The 21,683-nt window shown below is 42.3% G+C and overlaps 2 protein-coding genes across 6 annotated transcripts in view; one reads left to right on the forward strand and one right to left on the reverse strand.

The window, feature by feature from the left end:
• smtnb (smoothelin b) overlaps positions 1 to 17,994 on the forward strand; it is a 35,185-nt gene extending 17,191 nt beyond the window's left edge. For 2 of the 5 annotated variants that reach the window (XM_049762225.1, XM_068650094.1), the window contains 15 exons: positions 835 to 931; positions 3,066 to 3,751; positions 4,447 to 4,489; positions 4,926 to 5,507; positions 6,241 to 6,317; positions 12,149 to 12,328; positions 12,479 to 12,554; positions 12,683 to 12,715; positions 13,160 to 13,339; positions 13,441 to 13,503; positions 13,590 to 13,662; positions 13,883 to 14,053; positions 14,122 to 14,248; positions 14,388 to 14,539; positions 16,833 to 17,994. In XM_049762225.1, coding sequence (XP_049618182.1) covers positions 835 to 931; positions 3,066 to 3,751; positions 4,447 to 4,489; positions 4,926 to 5,507; positions 6,241 to 6,317; positions 12,149 to 12,328; positions 12,479 to 12,554; positions 12,683 to 12,715; positions 13,160 to 13,339; positions 13,441 to 13,503; positions 13,590 to 13,662; positions 13,883 to 14,053; positions 14,122 to 14,248; positions 14,388 to 14,539; positions 16,833 to 16,986 — 2,694 coding nt within the window. In that variant the 3' untranslated portion in view covers positions 16,987 to 17,994. Of the gene's footprint in view, positions 1 to 834; positions 932 to 3,065; positions 3,752 to 4,446; positions 4,490 to 4,925; positions 5,508 to 6,240; positions 6,318 to 12,148; positions 12,329 to 12,478; positions 12,555 to 12,682; positions 12,716 to 13,159; positions 13,340 to 13,440; positions 13,504 to 13,589; positions 13,663 to 13,882; positions 14,054 to 14,121; positions 14,249 to 14,387; positions 14,540 to 15,793; positions 15,973 to 16,832 lie in introns of all 5 variants that reach the window. The other 3 variants (XM_049762226.2, XM_049762228.2, XM_049762227.1) reach the window with 3 other exon arrangements.
• A 288-nt stretch (positions 17,995 to 18,282) lies between these two features.
• selenom (selenoprotein M) lies at positions 18,283 to 21,202 on the reverse strand. The gene is made up of 5 exons (XM_049762231.2): positions 20,960 to 21,202; positions 19,271 to 19,306; positions 19,144 to 19,178; positions 18,932 to 19,010; positions 18,283 to 18,838 (listed from the first exon to the last, which is right to left on the reverse strand). The coding sequence occupies exons 1-5, from the start codon at positions 21,050 to 21,052 to the stop codon at positions 18,605 to 18,607; spliced, it is 477 nt and encodes a 158-aa protein (XP_049618188.1). The 5' UTR covers positions 21,053 to 21,202; the 3' UTR covers positions 18,283 to 18,604.
• Positions 21,203 to 21,683: the final 481 nt, after the last annotated feature.

The following is a 21,683-nucleotide window of genomic DNA, read 5'->3' on the forward strand; positions in this document are numbered from 1 at the left end:
CTCTCTAATTGTGTTTATAGCTCAAACACCATTATTTCCCCCCTGCGGCTCCTGCGTGGGTCTACTTAGTACCTACACAGAGGATGCCCTTTGTATTCAACTTGAACCAATTAGACTTTCCAATGTCATTTTTTTCCTGTGTGTAAAATAGGGCAAACCCCCGATTTGTATTGAATCAAGCTCATCAAGCACCACAGTATCTCATTAAGGAAGCATTCTTAAGAATTGAGGCGTTTTGATGTGGTTGGATTATCTTGATTTGTGAGCATTGGCTATAGTCTTGAGAATTCGAGATTCTAGTGAGGCAACATCCTTGGTTGCTTGAGATTTTTGTTCCATAAGCGGAGAAAGTGAAATGGAAAAAATGATGGGACGGCAGGCATCTTGGTTCTCCATTAACTTATGTCGGCCACAATATTTCAGTTTATTACTTTCAGGGGTTTTGCACACAAAGTGAACTCAACTAGACTCAAGCAAAGCCTCATAAACACATTGAAGCTTTTGTGATTGCTAATAATGTGGTATGATTGTTAATGGAGAAACTCCGTTCCTATATGACTTGGCTTGAATTTGAAAGGTTAATGTGTTTTCCTGCAGTCCGGCAGCAGGTAAACCATGAAGCGAAATGCCTAACTTATATCAGACAGCTTATAAAAATTCTGGGTCATCACTGAATCTATATGATGTCTTTCTTTAACCCCAGCCTGTAGCAAGGAAATGCACTTTTTTAGCTGGCCAAGCATGTTGCACAGCATGGCTGTGACTCCTAGCTAAGCAGTTGACCTCTAACAACAATCCTCACCTGACCTTACCATGTTTTTTTTTATTTTGCAGCGAAGAGAGCAGGACTGTGAACAAGACCACATCAAATCTCATATCCGGGAGTTACGTGGCCAGCAGACTAACCAAAGCAGAGAGCTACAGAGACTAGGTGAGAACCACCTTTCTATAAGTAAGGCGCACCCTCACACTTTTCTCCATTTTCCACATCCCACACATCAGCGATTGTTGCCACACAAACCTTGTATAGGCTGTAAACATTCACCTGAAGGTCAAATTTTGATAACTTAGAAGAAAACACTAACCGTGTCTGTGCAATGAACCCGTGGCTGCGTTAAGGCAGCTAAATGCAACTTCCTCTCAAAGGCTTGTTAAAACAGCCACCTAAAAGAGCTTTTCTTCTCAGATGGCAGTCAAAAAGTCATATTAGTTTCGAATCTTGAAGACCTTTCATGTAACTTTATGAACTGCGCAGAGGCGTTCAAGCCATCGGCTTAAGTTGTTTTGCCTTTTAAGCGTGAAGAAATTTCATTGCCTGTTGAGGCCATTAGTGAAACAGCACGACTGCAGGGCTTGATGCTCGAGGGCTCACTATACTCTATTTGCACTTGACACATTTGATCTACATCTAAAGCTGTTGTGTAATCAACCTTGAGTTATGACAAATGCAGTTCTTGTACAATTAAAAACACGCTCTACAGCCATAGTGGGATTCTACTTGTACTCATTCCCTGGGTCTTTCTCACGGATCTGGACTTTGGTTACAGGTTTTCCCAAACCAAGTGGGAAACCCAGCAGCCACAACTCAGCTAAATAAAGCTGATACGGGAACGGAACCAATGTTTTTTTGATGTGGCACAGCAAATCTGCTAATGTTCCTGATTTGTTCATGCCTTCTAATTTAAAACAGGGTGAAGCTTGTGTCAATAAAAAAAAGACCACCAGTGAAAAGCACTTGTCAACAAAGACAGAGAACATTATGTGGTTGGGACAGGAGTGAGTAGGCAGTGGTTTTCCAAGTGGCTAGTTGTCCTTTTTTAAGGGTAAAAGTATGTGAAAATGAGAGATGAGCCTGGAGAAAGCGCATTCTTTGAGACTGTCAACATCACGAAAAAACATTCCCATGCTTCTCAGACAAAAAAAGCTTTAACGATATGACCGTCACGTCTTCAGCCATGTTGCATTTTATAGCAACTCTTACTGCCAGGGTTATGATTTAGAAAATCAAATGTTTTTGTAGTAGGGTGCATTGTATCCTTGTTTGACATGACCACTTGATGTTCTGCCCACCGTGCTTGCCCAAATACAGTCTTAGCACTTATGTAGTTGCAAAAATAACTGAAAACAATGACAACCACGCAAATATCCACTCTCGTTTATTTTTTTTGCTATTTCCTGTCTTTGTATTCTTAGATGTAGTGACCAGAGCAATACATTTCTTCCTTGACAATTGTGTTATGTTGTTTGTGGTTCAATAAAGAACAATACAGTCCAGTATATAAAAGGGTAACAATTTGATTTTTTTTTTCCCATCAATAAACAACCGAACAAATAAGAGGCTGTAATGTGAATGTAGAACAAAACAAAACCACAACAAAAAACAAATGGCTATCTTCTTTGTGGGAGTAAAGGCAGCTGCTTGATAACTTGAGTCTGATCTGGTTTCTTCCATCTCTGGAATGTGAGCGACCACAGATATTCCCCCATAAAATGCTCTGTTGTGTGTTTAGAGGTAGAAAGGATGTGGGCTTTGCTGTGTAGTTTGGAGTGTGGTTTCCTGAAGAAAGAGGGAGCAGCTCAGATGGAGGGGAATGAAAGCTCTTGTCTCCATTTCACATCCATTTCCCTCCTTGACATCTTTTCACCTTCAGCAGCGCCGTCTCGCCGCTTCCTCCTCTTTTATGCGCAACACAATCTGACGAATCTATCTCAGGAACCGAGGCTAGTCTGGAGGAAATGCAGACATCCCGTCATGTCTCCACGTGTCTCCTCTCTGATCCTGAGTGATATTTTCTATCCCGGTCTCTCTTTGAGCTGCGTGTGTGTCCGGAAGTATTTAATTTCCCCTCTTTTCCGTCTCTTAAACACAACCTGTTTCTTTTGTTCATATCCAATGAAAAAAAAAAAAAAGCAAGATTCGCCGATAACAAGTACTAGTTAATGCTATTGCGTCTTCTTACAGTTGTGATTAAAATGTGTATTACTTTTAACAATTACGTACGTATTACAGCCTTGACATTCCTACCTTAAACCTCACTTTGTATTGTTTATCTTTTGTGTTTCAGGATCCAACTCAGGCATGGTACTCGTTCTTGACCATCTGGTGAAAGAGGACGGCTCTGGTCCGCTGCTGATCCAACCACAAAGAGAAGCAGTGGCCACAGAGCCCGACCTGGTTCTGTCCCACCGTCAGAGGTCTGATTCTGCCGCTTCAGACTGCAGTGGGGGCTCTTTAATTTCCAGATCCAATATGGATTCTATGACCGCAGAAAAGAGCCTGAGCTCAACCTACAGAGCACGATCAGATTCTGGAGCCTCAGACAGAAGCCAGCGCTCCTCTCAGCGCAGTAGACAAGACTCTGAAACGTCAGAGCATAGTCTCGAATCCCAATCTTGCATCAATCAGATAATCGGCACAGATGGTTGTGATTCTTGTATCGGGCTCCCTTCAGGTTTTGACAGCACTGATTTGTCAACAAACCATAAGGACTCCGATGGCGGTATGAGTATGTTCTCTGAAGAGAGGTGTCCACCAGATGAAGAGGAGGTGGACACGAGCGTCGCCGCTCACAGTCCTGACTCAGAAAATGAGACCAGAAGCCACGATGTATGGAACGTAGAGGTTCCATCCAGCGATGACCACCTCCTCAACCAGGATCATCCAGATGGAGCCGTCATGTCTCAAAGAAACCTTGAAACCAGCTCAATCAATGGTACAGCCGAGGACAGGACCGACATCCTGAGACAACAGGTAAAGATATTCCGTATTGTCGACTTCGCTTTAACTCACCACGACCTTTGTTAAGAACATTTTCCTTCGATGTCAGTCATTGACAGTTACATTCAAAAGCTTGCCACTAGAGGGGGCTATTTAGTCACAGAGCATGTGTGTATGAACGCTGACTTTCCCCTGACACCCACTCGACAACTTATGTGACACCCAGGTTACATTGGCATCCATAAACGCACTGTGATGACATCCAGTTCGTTGCCGTTTATCTTTTGTTGCTCAGCTACACAAATAAACACATCTGCACCTGAGTAGCTCTGCTTCCTGTCAACACAGTGTGTGAGCTTCACCTGCTGTCAGAGAGGAGAAGAACTGTTAGTTGTCCTCTAGGGCTCCTTCTTTAAATGGGTTTCTGCAAGGCTCGCCTCAACTGCTTTGACCCTTCATTTCAATTTAGCCTGATGCTCAGTCGCCTGAATGTAATGTAAACATTCTGGGGCCCAAAAATAGAACCAAGGCCCACCAAAAACACTGATGTTACATAATAAAAACAACACCACCAATTATGTACTGTATGTTAAATTGTGTAGCTGTCACAACAACCATGCATGCTACGTAGAGCACTTTGTGTTTGTTAATCCAATCCAATTGGACTGCAAATCTCTGTATCCCTCTCCACTGATGACTCTGTTCTGTTTTTGGTTTCCTTCATATAGACGGCAGCATGTGATCCAAACCTCACTCATGGCAAGGATGCTGGTAAGAAAAAAAAAAAGCATCTATGTGGCATTGTTATAGCACTTTAAGCACTCACTGGCATATTATCTTTATCCTCTGCAAAAACTAACTCGTGGAACTGCATAATACTATTTCGCCAGTATTTCAGCAGGAAATTTTAAACATGTTGAAAAAGTCATGGCGACAAGAAAAAAACTGTCTTTGTGAGCTTTTGTGACCTTGAGTGAACTCTGATGGAAAAACATTTGCTCCATGCGCACACACTCTGAGACCTGCGCAGCTCAGTGATATATGAGCCCAAAACAGACGTACAGCTACAACATTATGAAGATATCAGAACTTCAAGTATCTGGCATCTATGTAGAATTACATAATTGAGTGATTGGAAAAAAGCATTATATAAGTGTGGTATCTTTAGATGAAGGAATTTCACCTTCTCTCCTCGATGTCTTCACAGCACCTGAGAAGAAAGATGTTCTGCCAGAGCAATCCAAACGCACCAACTCTGTACGCGATAGGATGCGCAAGTTCAATGAACCCAGTCAGAACATAATTCTCCCAGCTTTGAAGAAGACTCCTTTGAGCAGCAGTGGCCAGACAAACTTCTCCAGAGCTGCGGAGGTGTTTACTCCTTCTGCAACATCCCTCATCTCCTCTGGCAACAGACCAGCATGGGCGCGCGCAGACTCCGCAGCTCACACCTCTGCTGCGTCCAAAAGTCAGGCCACACCTCAGCTCAGAGGTGTGGCTAGCAAACCTCTGTCTTCAACCAGCCAATCCCAGCAGTCCATGGGTGGTACGAGGCTCCCGACTGAGAAGAGCGAGTCTGTCTTGAGGGATTCAAAGGAAGACCAGACCCCAGGGAGAGAAGCTGGGCAGCAGTCCACCCAAGAAGAAGCAGACATGAAGACGTTTCTCACCATTGAGATCAAGGATGGACGCACCACATCTTCATCCACATCCTCCCAGAGGGGCAACATCGTGCCCATCAGCAACATGACCCCGCATATCACCGCAAATGCTCTTGGGCAGAGAACAGGTAGGCCATAACAGCAACAGGAAACACATCCACTGCAGTTTCTATTGAATGGTTTCGGTACAATTTCGATCGTTACGGCACTGTTGTTTGGCAGCTGACTACTTTGCAGGTCAGAACCAAATCCCGAGTTGTGGGAGGTGGCAAGCACCAGGTCACAAGTGGGTTGATGACAAAGCTTTTCGTCAGACTACTGAATATGAAGGAGCACGCTTGTTCTAAAAGGCGCTTGTTATAGAGAGGCCTTGTTGAGTGGGTGAGGTCAGAGGTTCACCACAGAAAGTATATCAGGACAAAGGACACAACAACTGTCCCTCTCAAACCACATTGAGGAGTAGGATAGACCAGACCTTGTAAACCCGCACAGTGCATTGCTTTGTCTGCTATGTGATTTGCTTTCAAAGTCAAGACGTCCGAGGGGAGAACCTTTCACCTACTTAGTCCATTGGACCTCATAGAATTTATACCCTCTTGTTACATATGGTTCATTCTACTAACACATTTGAGGATGCACACTGTTCCGTTTTAGGCTCTGTGTTTCAAACTTGTCATTTCTTCATCCTTTAACAGGATATGCAACCACACAGTTGTTGATAAACAATGTTCATGTTCATTTGCATTCATTAAACACTGTCATGTTTTTACTGTTATGTAACTGACTAATGGCCGCCCTAATGGCCTTTCTTGTACTGGATGCATGTTAAATCCCTAAAATGAGAATCTCTGTCTATTTCAGAGCTGACCTTTGGCCTCAGAGCCACACCATTCAAGATCTCCTCTTCCTCCAGCTTCTCCTCTGGATCTTCCATTAAGGTACTGACTTTAGGAATACTAAATGATCGAGGTCCAAAGCTGATCAAAACATGTAGAGCATGTTCTCCGATAAACTCTGTGGTGGCTGTTAAGTTCAAATGATTCCACAGTGTTTTTCTGCAACAGAAATCCTCCCCTATAAAGGAAGCCAGGATCTCTGTTCAGTGAAAACGGGACAAAGTAAGAGAAGCAGAGGGACGAGCAGTGTTTATCAAATACGGAGAGGGTAGCCAGTCACGTCTTTCCTTCTAGGGTATGTGAAGGAGAGCAAAGGAGGAGGAGGTGCTCAGGGCATTCCTCCTTTTCTCTCAGCAGGCAAATGCCCGCTGAGATCCATCGGGGAAATGTTGGTTCAATCACATCTGTCTATCATCCATCATAACGAAAGACAAGTTATCACATCGAGTCTTTATTTGGCCACGCTTCAGATGCATTTCTTGTGTACTGAGATGACTGCTGATGGAGGAGAGCGACTGCTGTTAGGCTCTTCTCTCTGCTCAGTGAGCAGTTAAAATCCAATTTGTTGCCTTCCTTAACCTACACTGCCCTCCAAGAAAGGAAGTGTTCTGATGAACTGAGGGGAGAGAGGCGAGAAGGTGATGAGAGGTGGGCTCTTGCCTCCTTTTTAATGGCACTGGTGAGGGCAGACATTATCTGCTTTTGGGATCAGGGAGTTGCTTAATTGGGGCTAGGAGGAGTCTCCATCAGGCTGTAGGCTTGATATAAGGTGTTGGAATGAGAGCGTGTCCATCATTTGACGCCTCACTGAGACAAAGGTCCCAACTAAGACACATTAACAGTGTTTCACGAGAAGAAGGTAGCGTTTTGTAGGAGATGAGACCGACATACCCGAGCACAACAACTTAACGTACAGGTAAGCTCTTGGTGTTTTTTAAAGGACGTGTACAATTCAGGTAAGTGTTATGAGATATCTTAACCATGCGGGACATCACTTTATCCAGCGACCGATATACATCAATCAGTATTTTAGACTAAATTGTTGCTTTACTTCTGAGTTTGTGTAAGTGCAGACTCGAGGAAACACAACAATGGCATCGTTATTGTATCACTTCAACGTGGATGTCAAAACATTGATTTCAGGACTATGACTCTTTAGTTTTTATCTCATTTGGTTTATTTTAATAAGAAATATGTTAATACAAGTATTTAATGTTTTAATATGTATGTAATACAGAGTGGTATAAATGTTTTTACCGTTATATAATTTTGCCTGACACAAACACAAAGGATATGATTAAACGGTATTTTTATAGTGCTTGTTTTAAATGTGGATTTAGATTTTGCCGGTGGAGGTATCAAAATTAATCGATTAATCTAAATCTGATGAATTAGATTATTCGGTAACCACGATAATTGTTTAGTCATTAAGTTAAAATTGGCCAAATCCTTTTGTAAAGAACAACAGTAAATGTTCTCTGATTTCTGAAGTCCGTCATGAAAGCCAACCGTTTGTTGAATCAAAATACTGTAAGACATTTGCTAAATTCAGATTTTATTTTAGAAAACATTGAACAACATTTTACAGACCAAACCAGTAACTGAATAATAATCAATTTATGGACTTTGTAGTGTATATCCAATAATCAACATTAAATATTTATCTGATTATTTCATTTGGCAATCGATGTAAAAATATACAATAGTGATAGCCTCTTTGCTTTGATTCACAGATGAGTTCTCTTATTTTTTAATTGCTGATCACAACAGCTTAGGGTCTCACCCTTTGATCTGTTTGTGTGGTCGTGGCTTCTCCTCGGTGGTCCTCTGATGAAAACCTCCACTATTTCCTCCATTGTATTTTTATTGCTCATCCATTGGCGACAGCTGTGGCCAGAGGCAGCGTTGCCTCTTTGCTTTGTCTTCCATATGGCCGTCTGCCCATCATAACTGTTGAGCCCCGGCTCATATTTGTAACTTGCCGCTGGCGTTATCTCTGGACCCCGGTGGCCCGCAGTCAATGAGGGATTGTCATAGATTTGCACAGTGCGATGATGACCCCATTGTTAAAATACCGCTGAGCCGTGGCACATGATGCTTGACTGACCACTTCACATACTGTACATTGCAGATGATTATTTGTTTTGCAAAGTGGGTGCACTGCTTACTGGAAAGTTTTACACCCCTACTTGCCCTCAGTTATTCAAGTTTTCAATTTCTTCAGGTTTAATCATTTTCTTTGGCTACCAAACGCCTTTATTTCTAAGCTTTATGGGGTGCTACAATGTAGTATTTTTAGAAACACAGAGGCAGGGGGCTATGCTACTCGCCCTCCCTCCTTTCCCTCTCTTTCTCCCGCTCCGTCTCTCTCACACATTGACATGAAGGGAAGAAGATTAAACTCAAGATTAAGAATTCACTCGAATGATTCCACATTTAAGTGTTCGGCAATGTTGTCACCTTTTTTTAAGATGAAATGCAGAGTAATTTGAGTCATATAATTGATTGGCGCTATATCCTCATGCTGATGTTCCAGTTGTCAAATTGTTACTTGGAAATGGACTACAACAATTAAGAAACATTTCATGAATAACAACTAGCTCAAAAACTGTACTGGAGTCTGTCGACATGAACATACGTAGAGGAATTTGAGGCGGCAAGTGACGAGTCTCTCGACCTTTCTTGTTTATGATCAAATGTGTGAAGGACAAAAGGTAAATAATATATGATTGTGCCCTCTCAGGCTTCCACCATTGCCCCACAGCTGACCTTCTCAATGGAATAATGTATGAGGCAGAGATTAATGGCCATGTCTGTGGCACCTGGAAAAGGGGGATGGAACTCCTGTTGCCTTGGAGGCCAGATTCCTTGCATGCTCATTGGTTGGCACGAGTTGAGTCGCTAAAGAGGGGTGGTTTGTAGGGTGTATAAAGACCATGTGTTGTTTGACAGGTCCTAGAAAAGGATTTGGAAGGGAGAACATTTGTCTTGTTGTTATAAGAATGACATTTTAATTTGATATTTTAGGCGAAAAATACAAAACATAGAACTAGAAATTCATGAAACTCTCATAGTTTTGCTATTGATATAACTTTGGAAAAGAATTGCGACGATGCCGGGTGTTAACTTGAATTTCCTGCCAGCCTCAGAGGGTCCAGAGGCACTAGGTAGCCCAGATAGTGCTTGTTCTGCATCTGGCCTAGAGGAGGTCATTGGAGATCTGCTTTCACAAGAAGAGTATGAAGAAGAGCAGTTTGGAGAGAGGAATTTTGAATTGGTACTTAAATGTGCGGTGGAGGAGATCCATAGTGATCTCAAATCATTTAGAAAGCAAGTGGATTCACAGCTGGAGCAGGCAGAAGTTCAGATGGCACCCCTGGCCCAGGTACTGGCTAGTTTGCAAGAGGAGAACTTGAGGCTGAGGATTCAACAGGAGAAGCTGGTGAGGCAAGTGGAGGCTCTTTGCAAGGCGATGGGGCTTCCTGATCCTTTACCACAAGTCAACTCCAGCTCTCCGTCGAGTGATGCCCAAGTCTGCGAAGAACCAAATGTAAAGCTTCATCCTACCCATGAAGAAAACTCAAATATTTCAACTGGGGATGCGCCACCTGTTGAACCCCAGGAAGGGGAACCTAAAACCCAGGATCTGGAGTCGGGTTCAGAATGCTCAGACCCAACACCAACTTTGGACTCTGAGCCTGCACCAGTATCTCACCCTCCGGCCTTTGCATCCTGTCGCTCTCTGTCTGCTCCCGCCCTGATGGGAAACATTTCAGGCAACAACAGCATGGTACCACTCATATTCTGATTCTCGTTATGATCTCTTTGCATTCTCTTACTTTAATGGGAACATATTTTGTTCCTGTGTTGATGATTGTTGAAGAGACCACAGACCTGACATTGCTTTAACAATGCAGAATAGCTCCATCTCAACTATTGTAGGTCAAAAATTACAATTCTTATTTCACAGTGTTTCAGGTCTGATGACAGACCTGATTGCTTGTCCTGCACAAGTGATCGAGAGAACTGAACTCAATTGGCCTCAACTTTGTTTCTACAACAACTCCAAAACGCATAAGACACCAAACTTCTTAAACATGACTTGCACACAAAAGATCTTTTTTTGCCACCCCCTTCAGGCCCACGCTCATTCTCTCTCCGCTAAATTCAGAGGCCTTGTTTGGCTGTGTTGCAACCCAAAACATTCCTTGTCAGTCAAGTGACTCTCAGTCCACCCAGTCCCAGAGGCCACAAGTTCACAAATATTTGGTCAACAGAGATCATGCAATACTGGATTGTCTTGGCTTTGTCCCTCTCTGGGGAGAGCCAGTCAGGCAGGGGCCTTCCTAGAAGGGTGCTGGACCGGGATGGAGACAGCTGTCTGAGCTATATCTGGACCTGGACCTGATTACGGCAAAAACGCAGAGGCCAGGCCGCAGCTACAGTGGTCTTCCGCAGGCATTCGGCACCACGCGAACATTTACTAAGAGGTGTTTTGTTTAGGATTCATGGTCACTGACTATATTTTGGTATACGCCTAAGGCGTTTCCCCTCCCAAGCAACTACACCAAGGTACTTTCATTATCTCAAATACTTCCCTCGGTGTTCCAGCTTCAAAAAAGGCACAAATTGCTGGACTTCAAACTATATGAAGTAAATTTATTTGCTCAGTGGTGTCTAAAATGTTTTATTCTTGCACAGCATGTACAATGTGATGGGGTAATTAATTTAGTTATATAATGACTTTTTTTTAATATACTGTAACCTGCGTGTAACCTTTAGCCACCATTGAATTGTTCATATTAAGTCATGACAGCAGTGTTCAACCTTATGTGGCTATTTTTATTTTATTTTTTTTTTTGCTATCAATGCAGAGCCCAGCGGCTCGGTGGCGCACTGGGTAGCACGTCCGCCTCACAGTTAGGAGGGTGCGGGTTCGATTCCACCTCCGGCCCTCCCTGTGTGGAGTTTGCATGTTCTCCCCGGGCCCGCGTGGGTTTTCTCCGGGCACTCCGGTTTCCTCCCACATTCCAAAAACATGCTTGGTAGGCCGATTGAAGACTCCAAATTGTCCCTAGGTGTGAGTGTGAGTGCGATTGGTTGTCTGTCTCTGTGTGCCCTGCGATTGGCTGGCAACCAGTTCAGGGTGTCCCCCGCCTACTGCCCGATGACGGCTGGGATAGGCTCCAGCACGCCCGCGACCCCCGTGGGGACTAAGCGGTTCAGAAAATGGATGGATGGATGGATGCAGAGCCCATGATTTAATTAGCCAGATTAATGTCAAACTTTATCCATGATGTTCATCCTTGTGTGTTTGATAGACAGACTGTTCCTTCTTCCTCATGATTTTTACTATATTTAGTTTGACTTTTGAAGTTAGTGCACAATTTAGATTGGCTTTAAATCTTCTATAAAGTTGACGCGTATTCTCCTAATGGTGTCACATAAACGACGGGTTCTCGGCAGCTCCGTCACATTTTACAAAACCTCTGTCACACTTGATGAAAAAGTGACTCTCATGCGCTCGCTGTCTCTCCTCCGGCCATAGGGCAGGGGGTGGAAAAAATAATGAGCTATGGGAAGTAGGCAGTCTTTGTCCGAGAAGAGATTATCATACGGAGGGAAAAATGTGTGCTTTGAAACCAAGTTCACTGATTCAGGCCTATTATGGTGTTCCGCTAAAATCCTTCTTTGCCTATTACTTCCTAAATGTCAACAAACTTCGGTTGTGTTTTCTTAACATCACCCTGGTCTCTTAATGATAAAACTTAGTCTGCGCTTCAGGCTTGGAGATTCACATTGTATCCAACTATGGTCACAGTTGTGCATGTTTTTCTTCGGTCTCTTATTGTCTTATGTTTTATCTTGTGCAGATGGAGACGGAGCCTATCGCTGCCTCAGAGCCGGTGTTTTCATCCGGGCCGTCTGTCCAAGTGCACATCCCCGCAATCCCGAATGGTTCCACCATCCAGGCCAAGGCTGAGGAGTGTCCCGGAAAACTGACTGCTGAGCAGTTGGCTGCTATCGAGGATGAAGAGCTCCTCGATAAAATGGTACTTCACACCCAAGTAATGATTGGGAATGAGTCATAAGTGCACTAAATCTCGTCAACTGGGCTATTTTGGGAAAATTCACATCATCAGAACAGCGTGCCTAAACAATTATGATCCTCTCATTGTAATTCTTTGTATCTCTTCCAACAGCTTGATGAGTCCAAAGATTTTGAGGAAAGGAAAATCATCCGTGCAACTATGCGGGACCTTCGCAAGAAAAAGAGAGGTAACAAAAAAATCGACGACATCTATTATGAATGACACTAAAATGCAAAGCTCTAAAAGTCACCAAGGCAAGAATGGGTTGTAGCTCAGTGGTCCTTTTCCAAATATTTCCATTCACTCTGCTCTCAGAGGCCATGCTGGGATGTACTCAAGTGGAAATAGGTAGGACGGGTTGCTTTGCAGTGCGGTCTAACGAAACTTTAATACGCTTGTGTCTTCTAGTTTGCGTGTGTGTTTGCACCAAACTACGCTTGTCCAACACTTGGAATGCCGAAAATATACATCCAATATGCGCGTTGGTCAACGCAAACATAGTTTGATGCATGCTTCTTTATTTCTGTTTGAATAATGTTTGCCTGTATGAAACTTGAAGTGCATGATACACTCATTCAAACTTGCAAGTAAAGTAAAGGTTTAAATCATTTGGAATCGTTATGTTTTGTCAGTGTGTTTCACATTACACTCGACAGAAGTCTTTCCCTCGAGGGTCTTTCTTTATCCTTATTTGTCCAAGTGTTTTTTGATAAGCATCATCTGCGCCTCTCTTTTTTTCCACCTTGCATCCCTCTATCTGCTCCCCGTTCCATCGATTCATCTCCTTTCCAGACGAGAGAGAAAAAGAACGCGAGGCTCGTCTGCAGGAGCTCCGGCAACAGAGAGACGAGCGTTCCAACAAAAGTCGTGCGGGAGTCGGGGCGGGAGAAGTGGTGATGAGGAAGGTGGAGAAATCTGCAGATGGCTCGACCCTTAGCCAAGTAACCAAGATGGACCGCTTTGCTCATTCCGGTATATTTACCTCCCTAAAATCCTGCATTTTTATTGAACCTTCTGAAAATGTTCAAACTGCACTTTTTTTAACTGACTAATATTAATGTGTGCGCTTATAGATGATGGAAGCCGATCATCTCGCAGCACGGTTGTTGAGGCTAGTTATGTGCAGAAAACAGACAGTGAGTCTTTCCCCATTTCTAATATATAGCATTTCTTGCCTAATTTGCTTGAGTGTTTTAGTAATATGTTTCTCTCGATGTTTTAGGAGGGACACTCCAGTCGAAGTCTTACAGCTATACATCTTCATCCTCCTCTAATACAAGCAAAAAAGTTGGCAGGTGAGTTGTTGGGACTTTTGCACAATATTATCCCACCTGTGGTTACATCATGGAATTCGTAGTTTTTTATATATACATGATCAGACCTGATATATTATTTTCCAAAAGTAAAAAAGGGTGTGAGTAATTTAACAACCAATTGTGCCATCTACAACGTGGTTGTCAGTCACCTACTTTGTGTTCCTTGCCGACAAAGTGTTGCGTGTTCTGGTTATTTCAGCGTGTTTGATCGCGAGGACGAGACGTCGTCTCGCAGCGGCGGGTTGGCCGCCGTAGAGCGAAGGCAAGCTGAGAGGCGCAAGGAGCTGACGAGGGCACAGACTTTGCCCAAGACCTCGGCCATGCAGGCCCGCAAAGCCATGATAGAGAAGCTGGAGAAGGAGGGAGGAGGGTGAGGATCAACACTCTGATGGACTAACCAAAAAAAGAAAAGTATTGACTTGATCTCTCCTCTTTAAGCCCGGGACAGCAGGTGGTCTCCAAAGTAAACAAGGTGCAGCGTTCCACCAGCTTTGGCGTACCTAACGCCAACACCATCAAGCAGATGCTGCTCGACTGGTGCCGTGCCAAGACCCGCTCATATGAGGTGCCACGTGCTCGCCACTCTCCTTCCATGCCGCCCAAGTCAAACTCAACCCGCTAATACGCCCTAGGCCAGGATAATAACGAACTACCCTCGGAATGTTTCCATCACTTAACTCGTTCTGTCTTCTCTCCCCAATCAGCACGTGGACATCCAAAACTTTTCATCCAGCTGGAGCAACGGCATGGCGTTCTGCGCACTGGTGCACAACTTCTTCCCGGAGGCCTTCGACTACAGCTCCCTGAGTCCCAGCAACCGCAGGCAAAACTTTGAGGTGGCCTTCAGCAATGCCGAGTGAGTTCAAACACATGATGGTTTTCTGCTATTTTCTCTTTACCTTATTTAGCTGCACGAGGCAGGAGCCAAGAACAAAGGTTGCAGCCAGTGTTTAATTATTTTCAAGTCGAATGGAAAATGCATTAAAATGCCAAGCAAGTAGTGCAGTGCCCTTTTTACACATTGAACAGCATTCCTTCTGAATACAGGCTGTCTTCAGTTTACGACAGTGCCGACATGACGTTCCAAGACTGCGAATTGTCACATGGCACAAGGAAGGAAGCGAGGCTACCTCCGTCCTTTTTTTCCTTTTGTTTATAATTTCAGACAATTATTTGCTACAGTTAGGACATTTTAGGGTTATGAACGGCGTGCAATCAGCTTGTTTGCCCATCCAAATAAATCCGCTCAGTTATCGCTTTAGTGACCGTTTTCTTCTATGGCACAGAACAATTTATATTAATTTTGACTTAAATGCCTAAAATGCTTTTTAGTACGGGATCGTGATAGACTAAGTCATAAAATAAATATTGATAAAACATAATGCTGATTCAGTCCTGAGTCTCCACCACGACCCACGCCATCTCATCCCTTTTCTAAGCCGCTGACCTGGAGGCACAAATCCCCACCTGGTCCAAAAAAAAAAAATCGGCCTTGCGATATCATCTCCCTTCTTTTTTCTCTTCTTCCAACACTCATTGTGTTTTCTTCTGTCATCATACCATACCTGTGATGTCACCCATGTGCACCACTGGTTCGTAATTTTTGGACTGTCACGTGACCACAGTCACCACTTGTGTGCTTGTGTGTGGATGTGCGCTCTTCACATATTCACCTTATTTGCATTTTTTTTTTGGAGTCGCACACATGCTGCACACGTGAACCGTTTTTTTTAGTCACCTTACAATTAGTAATCGAAATGTTTAAACGCCCCCCCCCCCGAATAGGCTAAATGAGCATCGCCTGATGCTCATTTGATGATTTATTGCGTCTTATGTCTGTTTGTGTATTGTTTGCCACTGCATATGATGTATCATGATGTTTAAGAAGCATGTCACCACACTTGTGTGAACACTGAGAATGTAATGTTATTTGTTTGTCTCTCTGCTCTCTCTGTCCACTGAATCTCTATCATGGCTGCTCACTGCATCATCTGTATTATCTCCTTCATGTCTTTCCCACTCGTTGTCCTCTCTTCATTTTCTCTCCTTGTATCGTTTGCCTCCTCCTCTCTGTCTCTGTGTCCATCTTCCCGTTCCTTACCGGGCGCAGGAAACTATTGGACTGTCCGCAGCTGCTGGACGTGGATGACATGGTGAAGATGCGCGAGCCCGATTGGAAGTGTGTGTACACGTACCTGCAGGAGTTCTACAGGGGTCTGGTGACCAAGGGCCTGGTTAAAACCAAAAACTCCTCCTAAAGTTGCACCCGAGCCTAAAAGCGAACCCATGGTGAGAGAGGGAAAAGAAGCCTCGCTGTGGTAGACTTCTAGACTGTGCATGTTTTGTGAAATGTAAATCCAAAGAGGACATTTTGTTCATGTTTGAGAACAAGAACCAAACATGGTATGCTGGTGTCCCTTTGTGCATATTATCCAGACTTTGACTGAGGCATCTGGTCAGGTCAACCCAGCTCTTAAACACTTTAAAAGGAATAAATGTATCACAATGTTTCAAACAGACAGCTCCAGAGACAAAACAGACTAAAAAAATCATCGGAAAGCTTGTGTTGTAGCTGGTGGTTTCTTTTAATTAAGTGATAGTTTACACGTGTTTATGCATTAGGCTTTTAAATCCTTTTAAAGATGCTTTTAAGGTCAGAATTGTTTCTGGCTGTGCTCGCTAAAATAGCAGACTTATTTGGCTATGTTGATGTTTATGTTCTCATGCAGGTGGGCCTGACCCTTGTATGTGTCTTTGCCATTTTTGATAGACTGCACTGTGGACAACACTGAGATACACGTGTGCATACTGGCATCATGTGGTCATTGTGTGTAGTGAAGCTTTAGAAGCCAGCCACCAACAAGATTTGAACAGCTTTAAGGATGTAATCCCTAACTATTTTCAACTCGCTTGATGCGATCGGTTATATAGTATAATCTAATAAGATCAATAGACTGCAAGAACAGTTTCACATTTCAGTCTTGACAAAAACAATGCTCAGTTTTGATTGACCCATTGTGGCCTGCAGGATAATCTGGTTTATTTAAGGCCAACATCAAATCAAAAAAGATTTGTAGTTTTTGCTGGCTCATCAAACGTCTCTCTCGTCGACATCCTACTCATGTTGTCTTTCTCAAATGCCTCCCCAGGACATATGCCAACTGCATGCCGCTCCTGGAAGTGGAGGACATGATGATCATGGGAAACAAACCTGACTCCAAATGCGTATTCACCTACGTGCAGTCTCTGGTCAACCACCTGCGCAGGCACGAGATGGCCATGGGTCGCCCTTATGACCTTTGACCGTGTGCTTCGTAACCAAGGTTTGGCCTCGGTGTGGCGGGTCACACCTTCACTAATGAACCAGGCAGGGCAAATTATGTGTGCGAGTGCGTGTTAAATATTTCCGTAAGCAGTGTTGATGTCCTCTCCTGGATAAAATCACATACATATTTTCCAGCAAAATAGTGTTGAAGGAGCTAACATTTTTACAAGCACCCATTTCGTTGCTATTTAAAAAAAAATCTGCCATTTATATTCTAGTGACACAGCAACTGAGGAAACAATATACACTACTTTTTTTTTAACTTATTTATACGTATATTTTCAATTTTACATTCAATGACATCAGTCCAACTAAACAAGAAATATTGGAATGCGTAATTGCTGTGTAATGTTGGTACTTTGAAATTTTAGACCCAACTCTGGTCACTTTATTTAAAATTATTGTTCTCCTTCTGGTGTCATTCATCATATTGCTATTTAATACATTCGCACTGGGTTGTTTATTTGTAGTAATCTATATATCCGTATTTATAGCAATGTTAAGCTCAGTTGTCTGGTCTGCAGTGCTACTGAAAACAAACATCACGTTTAAACAAAACTTGTGTACTGTCACAGCAAATGATCTTCCCGCCACGATCATCACACTTATTTTTATTCTTAATTTTGGACTTTATTAAGGGAAAAGGGCCATCTCTAATAGTAGATTAAAAAAAAGTTTTTAGTTGATGTTGTGGGCCTGATGAGCTGCAGCTCTCAGTTAAAACAAAATTAACTAAACTTAAGTGCATGTGTATATTTACAACAAAAAAAAGTTTTTTTTAAAGTTTTTATTTTGTCATGCCTACAATTTGCAGTGTTTTACATTCTTGGTTGGATGAAACAAAATGTATTCACTTTATTCTGTAGATCAAAAAGAAATGCTATCCCAGTGCTGCCAACTAAGACAAACTTTCCGCAAGGCAGGGAGTGCTGTAAATAGTTTGTGCACCGCACCTCAATGTGAACTCATTAAAGATGTCAAGTCCATTTCGTTGTGTGGAATTATTGCTCTTTGAGGTCTAAATGTGACTTTCTCTAAATGACGCAATGGTCATCGTTCAGATAACTGATCAATCAATGGATTGATGGAACTTTAACACTGTTTCAAAAATCACAAGGAGTATTTAAAAAACATTTGAGAAAACCAAGATTAAGTCCTGATTAGTTAAAAAGTTGTCCAAAAATACTTATTTTTCCAATGTAATGTCTCCGTGTGTGAAGTCATCCTGAACGATGCTCTTGATGGCTCTTCATACCAAGAAAAACCATAATGCATTTGTTGGAAACATTTTATTTTTTTCAGTGGTGACACTTGAACCTCGTTGTGATTAGCAACCCATCCACCACTACATGTAGCATCAGCCTCAGACCAATCAGCAGATTTTTAGCCTGCAGCATCATTGGGTAGCTCAGTGGGTCAGAAGCAAACACAAGCAAGGCAAACTCAAAACAACCACCGACGGAAAATGAAAACTAAGCCTTAAACCAATCAGTGCATCAAAAAAAAAAAAATTATTTAGTGAAGCAGATGGTTTGTCCCTCCTCTGTTCCAGGATCTGCTGGCATTGTCTAGCAGCAGTCCCGTATTGGAGCATTGTTATAAGTCAGTGTGCTCGACCTTGGGTTCAGGCTCTGAGGAGGATGGCTTCTGAGTGACCTCTGAGGCAGTGGCAGGCTTATTCACTCGCTCACTTTCAAACGGGCTGTCTTTGGCGGGAGCTAAGCGGAACTCTTCTGGCACTTCATCATCTGCGTGAGCCTTCTTGTAGAAGCCCAGTTTGGCCAAAAGCTCGTTGATCTCCGAGCGAGTCATGTCAGACAAGGCGATCCGCTGAGGAAACGAAAATGTATGCGTTTACTATGACGCCATCAATTAGCATGCGAGCATGTGCACATATTTGAATCTTGACTAAACAGAACTTACATCCAGCTCCTCATAGTAATGGTTCAGGAGGACAAGCTCAGGGTCGGCCCCAGGAATGTGCTTCATCACCAGATTATGGCTGAGGATTGCTCATTAAGGATTAAATTGATTAATTCTGCAAGTGGAAATTCAGGATTCTGAACTGACAGACATCTCATTTTCCAAAGCTAGATCTCATTCACTTATTAAGGTTGTAGTTCACCGAAGGATACTAAAGAGGAATGTCCTGGACCACAAAGGCTTTGACCTGCACATACAAGTGGATGTTCAGTGACATGTCTTACCAGAGATGATTAATGTCTTGAAGAACAACATTAGTTTGATTGCAACCCAACTTACCTCTCTGAGCTTATTTAACTGTCATCCACCACAAGTCTGGAAAGAGAGAAATATTGATGATCAATTATTTGGTTAAATTGAATTTAATATTCTCCATTCTGTCATCCTCGAAAGCAGACTGACTATATTTGTGTTGAATCAAAATAATATACAGAATTTTCTCTGGAAAACAGTGATCAGAATTTTTGCCCATTTTTCATGTTACAAACAAAAACAGTAACTGAATCATAAATATTTCAAATTGTTACTGCAATAAACAATTTACTGTATATTTATTTAATATCATAATAGAAATTAAAACATGTTATTTTCTTCCGATTCATTGATTAATCGACAAAATGATCAACAGATTAATAAATTATTCAAATAATCAGTTGCAACCCTGTGTGTCACGGTAGTTTAATTTACTCAACATATTTTACTTTTCCTGGAGTATTACTGCCAATTCTTATTTTGAGCTCCTCATTCCAATTCCATTATCTTTATAGGATTATGAAATCATCTCTGCCTGATGAGCACATTGTGCTGTAAAGACCATTTATTGTGGTTACATTTGCCCTAATCCACCGTGTTATTGTTTTACTTAAAGTGGTATTGTTGGGGAATATTAATTTGCACATTCATGAATTTCCACTTTAAATTATAATTGCTATTTAACGGTCTTTATCATCTTGTTCACATTTTGTCATCAGATCAAGACAATCTTTTCCAATTGATTTACAGAACTTCACAATTGTGTGGCTTTAAAAAGAATGAAGGGAATTTTGCCATTCAGTCACTTTGTTAGAGAAACAGTTGGTCATAAAGGGGTTAGTATTCTGCTTAATGGGTTTGTCAAATATGAATTAAGCAAAACAAATCTACCATTTTTCATCCATCTCAGGCATCGACAATAAAGAAAAAAAAAGTGCCCAAGAGCTCAGGTTTTGAGTCCTACGAATCATGGTTAACCTGTTTTCTGGTTTTGATCATGTGACTTTCAGAAGCCGAGCCCTTAAGCACTGTGATGTCAATTTCTGTTGGCAATAAAGGCAGACGACTCAAGTAAAGCAACTTACAACATGAAGGAACAAACACATATAAAGGTCAAATTAACTTAACATGTTAATTGCATTTAATTGCTCAAATATTTGCAAAAAAAATAAAAAGCCACCCTTGCTTGCCCTGTGGAAAAATGCTCAACCTATTTTGTGGAAATGATACTCAGGTTTCGAGTTGCAGGCGTTACCTTTCCAGCAATAGTGACAGAAGCAAGCTTTTGTTAAAACTGTGAAGACAGGCCAGGTATTCCCCTAAGGTGGTGCAGCAGCATATCACAATTTTCAATAGTACAGCACATGACTCTTTCCCATCCCACGTCTGTTTATGCATACTGTGTACATGGAATTAGATTATGGTACTATATTGTTATTATGTTCTCTTTTTTAGTATGCGGATGCTGATTTAGTATTCTGCGCATGCGCACAACCCTATTTGTTTCTAAAACTGCTTTCAAAGTAAATAATTACAGGTGGTACTCGGTTTACGACTGATACGTAAGTCGGAACGCGTCTTAGTGTATCACTAACCTATGCTAACGCAGTATTAAAGTCGTGACTATTGCAGTAAAGTTGTAAAGGCCATAAATGTATAACAATGCATATGTATTCTCTCGTCGTTCGTAATATGTTGCAAACCAAGAACCCGTACCTCCACCCTGGCTCGAGCCAGCCCCTCCAGCTTGTTGACGTCCATCTCATATGAGGACGCACAGGAAAGCAGACCGAACAGTAGCAGCCACATAGTTGCGAACCACAGCGAGCGGCGATGATACACAAGCTGCAGCCGATGCTGCACACCTGAAGATGTGCAACAGCAGTGAGGATGAGGACGGACGATCGGGGGCAGAGCAGGATCGTGCTTGGAGATGTCACATCCGGATCGCGTGCCACGTCAAAGGTTTTTCCACGGGGGAAGAAAGTGGGCGTGGTCGAAGACTGACAGTTGTACAGTCTCAGATATTACGTCTTTTTGGTTTATCTAAAAAATACAAAAGTACATATTTGTTGTTTTCAGGGGAGGTGAAAGTAACTGAATGATGAAAGAAATAAAAATGCTGATTAGCTATTCTGTTTACGTATATTTACTAGCGACAATTAACTGTCATAAATCAGAAGCCATAAAAAATTGGTGCAACCAAATATTTAAGTATGCTGTACACTATTAATTGTTATTTTCAAGAAAGCGTTTGGTGGGAAAGAATACTTTAAATACAGTATATGTATATTATGTATTACAAATATCTTTATCACAGTATTATCATTATTTTCAAAATTTTTAAATTGCTATTGTGATACATGTTTTCTGCCACTATGAAAAGAACAAACCAATTCACCAGTAAATATGAAGTAGACACTACTTGCTTTCGCTGATA

Source organism: Syngnathus scovelli, chromosome 3, assembly GCF_024217435.2.
Source record: "Syngnathus scovelli strain Florida chromosome 3, RoL_Ssco_1.2, whole genome shotgun sequence".
In the NCBI taxonomy this organism is placed as follows: domain Eukaryota; kingdom Metazoa; phylum Chordata; class Actinopteri; order Syngnathiformes; family Syngnathidae; genus Syngnathus; species Syngnathus scovelli.